Raw genomic sequence first — 4,439 nt, forward strand, 5'->3', positions numbered from 1 at the left:
GAGGGACCCTCCCGAGTGCACAAATTTTTTTGCACCAGGCCTCTAGTAAAATATAAAATAAAACAATTTTTAAAAATGTGAGTGGAAAAAGGCAATCTCAAAAGGTTACATACTATATGATTCCATTTATATAACTTTCTTTAAAATGACAAAAATCACAAAAATGAACAGATTAGTGGTTGACAGAGATTAGGGAGGGAAGTAGGTGTGTGTGGCTATGAAAGGCCAGTAGGATGTTTCTTTGTGATGATGGAAATGTTCTGAATTTTAACTGATAGCAATGTTGATATCCCGATTGTCATACTGCACTAGAATTTTGCAAGATGTTACCTTTGGGGGAAACTGGTAAAGGGTACGTGGGATTGCTTTGGTATTATTTCTTAAAACAACATGCATGTGAATCTATAATGATCTCAAAATTAAAAGATTACTTTTAAAAATATATAATGAGTTATAATATAAATATTCTGATGAAACAGTATTTCCTCCCCACATATACTTCTTATTATTTTAGTCTCATTTATTGATGGTTCATTTGATCATTCTTTTATTCATTTCAGAAATAATTATTCTAAAACCAATGTCATCACCAGCTTGTCACTGTTTTAGAATTTAGCACATAGAGGACACTCCTTAATTTGGTTACTTAGTAGTAAGTTCTACAGATAGTTTTTATCACTTAAATGTACTTTCTATAGGTGTACTTGGGCGCCTTGGTAACATTAGCTATAAAATATTCAAAAAATTTTCCAGGGTAAAAATACTGTGGTTGTGCTTCATGGTGTAAAACTCATGGGCCTTAATTACACATTCATCTGTGTACAAGAGTGGAAAAAAATAATCAGATACTGCCGGCAGGCACTTGCTCACCTTTAAAGGGTATGCGAGTTTTTCTACCGGCAGATGTCCTGGCAGGCCCCTATGTTTTCCCAAGAGACGGCATTCTTTCTCCAGTTCAACTTCGGAATTATCTGACATCATTGAATGTGATCTGGGAACTTTTCTGAACATGTAACTTTGAGCTCTAGGCGCCTCAAAAGCTGGGTTTAGAGAGGCAACTGTGCTTATGGATCACCTGGAGAATCATTTCTTAGTTTTCTGATTTGGTGAACGTCAGCCTCTGGATTAGCCAGAGCTATGGAAGGCTCTCTTGCTGGTCTGCAGCCCTCCTATCTATCCCCAAGAGAATCCTTTTTGCTGAATTGTGCTTTGACATAGTATCAGGGGTGCCAGTGTCTAACGAATGAAATGGGCTATTTGGTGACTGGAAATGAAATTTGATAATCTTAAGACTAGAAAGGGCTATTTTTTCCTAATTAGTGGAAGAGTTGAGGGGGGTGCCAGGAGACTTCCCCACTTGCCCTCACAGCATATCATATCATGGGTACCCCATTTTGTGGTCAGACAAAGCCAGCCCTAACCGCAGCCACAGCAGGTGTGGGTCACAGAGACAGAAAGCATTTCCTCTCAGCCCTGTAGACTTGTGAGGTGCCCTCGCCTCCTTTTTTGACCCTTTTTGGAGGATTCCTACAGCCTTGTGATCCTGGTTTGAGCAGTGAATTTCGGCCGAAGAACAAGATTAAACCCAATTTTTGGCTTTGAACTTTGTGGAACATGAATGTATGTTCCAGTGAGTTATGCTGTAGGATAAAGGGATTTTCCCTAGAAGTAATGTTTTAAATTAGATTAGACCCAGTCTAGCTCACTAGAGTTTATTTAATCTAGCATCTGTCTGAACCATAATCTTCCATTAATATCCCATAGAAAACGCAGCTCTCATTTATCTTTCAGCAGGTTCTCCTGGGGGTGATCTTTGGTCATTTTTTTACCTGTTTGTCTGCTATAGCCAGAGAGGATGCAATAGCCATCTTAGGCAGACGGGCAGTGATGGTGGTCTGGGTTCTTTGGTGGTTCTGTGCAGGTTCTTTACTTTGCAGAAAAATATCTACTGGCATCTAGCACCATCCTTGATGATGGAAAGGAAAAGGAACTTGTGCTTACCTCAGATACAAAGGAGGACCGTGTAGAATTGTCTATGTGTGGAAATGTATAGAAACAGTGGTAGCATGAGAATAATGGGTTCAAAATCATCAAGGTTACTAATGGTGCATAGTCTGGTGTTACAAATGAGCAATGTAATTTTAGTCACTTTAGTTTTTTTCTTTGTCATTGTCATTAAATCCACAAATTCAGTGTTAACATTGCATCTAACTTTTTTTTTTCTTGTCTTTTGTAGTCTCAAACCATGAATTATGTGGGACAGCTGGCCGGGCAGGTGATTGTCACTGTGAAGGAGCTCTACAAGGGTATTAACCAAGCCACCTTGTCTGGGTGCATCGATGTCATTGTGGTGCGGCAGCAGGATGGCACCTATCAGTGTTCACCTTTTCATGTTCGGTTTGGGAAGCTGGGAGTCTTGAGATCCAAAGAGAAAGTGGTGAGTGCAGGGCACAGCCTGTTCTCCAGGAGGGTGAAAAGTTAGATGACAGCAATGAGTAAATCATTACTGTGAGCTCTCTGGGTCTTTTATTTTAAATTTGTATGATGTTAAAGACAGTGGTATGAGAAGTCAACCTTAATTGCATTTTGAAGTTGCTTCTAAATTCAAAAAGCCCTACTACAGGAAGTCTCTCCAAAGGAAATCTCCCTGTATTATTTAGACTGAAAATTATTTTGATAATCCTATGTGCTGCAGCTCAGAAGAGCAAAACAGAGAAACTGGAGTTATAAATGGGCATGTTAGGTGTATTTAGAAAAAGTTCCTTTACCTTAGATAGCATTTCAAAATATTTAGGGTAATGCCTTCATAACAATTCTGAATGGAATAGACTGACATAATCAAGAATATGTTACATTTGTTTAAACAGTTAATGCCAAAATTTTTTGTTTGTTTTGACAAAGCTGTAAAATCTTATTTGTAATCTAAATTTTGTTGATATCAGGACTTGTCTCCAAATCCAACTGAAATGTAAACCCACAGGCCATAGGCTGGTTGACTTCTATTTATTTTAGGGAAGATTCATTTAAAAAGACATTTGTGTTGGCTTTTCTTTCTCTTACATTCTCTTCCCTCCAGGTAATGGAGCAACTGGAAGGTAAGGTTTGTTAGTACATCTGATGTCAATCTAGTCAGAAAATTGAGCTAATAATAAAACTTTGCAGGTACATACTACTCTTGGCCCACAGTATCTACCTAAACCAGTGGTCGGCAAACTGCGGCCCCTTGAGTGTGGTTCTTCCACAAAATACAACGTGCAGGCACGCACAGACAGTGCGATTGAAACTTCGTGGCCACACTCAAGGGGCCAAAGAGCCACATGTGGCTTGCGAGCCGCAGTTTGCCGACCACTGACCTAAACAGTGTGGGGAGATTTTGTCAGGATTTTAAAGCACAATAAAAGATCCACACCATTTTCTGAAATAGAAGTACAGTGTATGTGTTAGAGGACCACTGGCATAAGTTGAAAACATCTATTTTCAGATTTGGACTATTTCACATAGCAGATCTTATTCTTTAAAATAGAAATTTCCCTTTATGTTAATTAAATTTAGGTTATTTTGAAAGTGAAAGATAAGGTTTATGGATTTCACAAAGTAGATTGAAAAAAACATCTCATTTTTCTAGGTATTAACAAAATCAGTATTCCACTGGAAAGCCACATTTTCAGGAGGCAGGGTTTGTATGGTCTGGCCTCTGTTCAGAGTCACCCTTTGGAAACCAAAAGTAGTTGCAACTTGTTTAGTGACTTTGAAACTTTCCATTGCAAAACAGTGTTTAGCCACAATTAACCTTACTGGAATTTTTCTTTCTGGTACCACTAAGCTGCAGTACTTTCACATTGCATTTACTTTGGTAGAATCAGTTGTAATCTGTTTATGCACTGAAACTTGCCATTAGTTGCTCAAGGATCTATTTGTAAAGCTGCTTCAAATGTATTGTTTATTTTTGCTGTGATTTTTTTTTAAATCAGATTGAATAAGTCTGGTCTTTCAAAGTGGAACTTATGTATATAATAGTGGCCCCGTGCACGAAATTCGTGCACATTAAAAGGGAATTAATTAGAGGAAATATTGTAATATTGCTATTTGCCCTTTCTCTATAATAGCAGTGTGAGAGATGAAAGGAAATTAGTAAAATGTATATGAAAATAATATATAAATTTATTAATAAATAGTATCAAAAGGATATAACAAAACAGACATGACATAAAAACAACAAAAACATGATATAAAAACAACAGTGATGCAAACAATGACTGATAAAGTGATTAAACTTATTCAAATATCTCCCTGTACATCACATTAAGAGTGAAAACACTTTCAGAGTGCTTGACTAATTTCCCTTGTGATGAAGTATTTAGAACTTTAACATCACATGCTCTTCGAACTTGAGAGAAAGCAACATATAACTGACCATGTGCGAAAACGGGTTCAGGTAG

At 37.6% G+C, this 4,439-nt stretch overlaps 1 protein-coding gene across 3 annotated transcripts in view; it reads left to right on the top strand.

Moving 5' to 3' along the window:
• LPIN2 (lipin 2) overlaps window positions 1-4,439 on the top strand; it is an 88,740-nt gene that overhangs the window by 39,711 nt on the left and 44,590 nt on the right. For 2 of the 3 annotated variants that reach the window (XM_005868743.2, XM_014541681.1), the window contains one exon: window positions 2,237-2,437. In XM_005868743.2, the coding sequence (XP_005868805.1) occupies window positions 2,237-2,437 (201 nt within the window). Of the gene's footprint in view, window positions 1-2,236; window positions 2,438-3,076; window positions 3,096-4,439 lie in introns of those variants that run through there. The other variant, XM_014541682.1, reaches the window with a different exon arrangement.

This window comes from Myotis brandtii, unplaced genomic scaffold, assembly GCF_000412655.1.
Source record: "Myotis brandtii unplaced genomic scaffold, ASM41265v1 scaffold276, whole genome shotgun sequence".
NCBI classification, from domain to species: domain Eukaryota; kingdom Metazoa; phylum Chordata; class Mammalia; order Chiroptera; family Vespertilionidae; genus Myotis; species Myotis brandtii.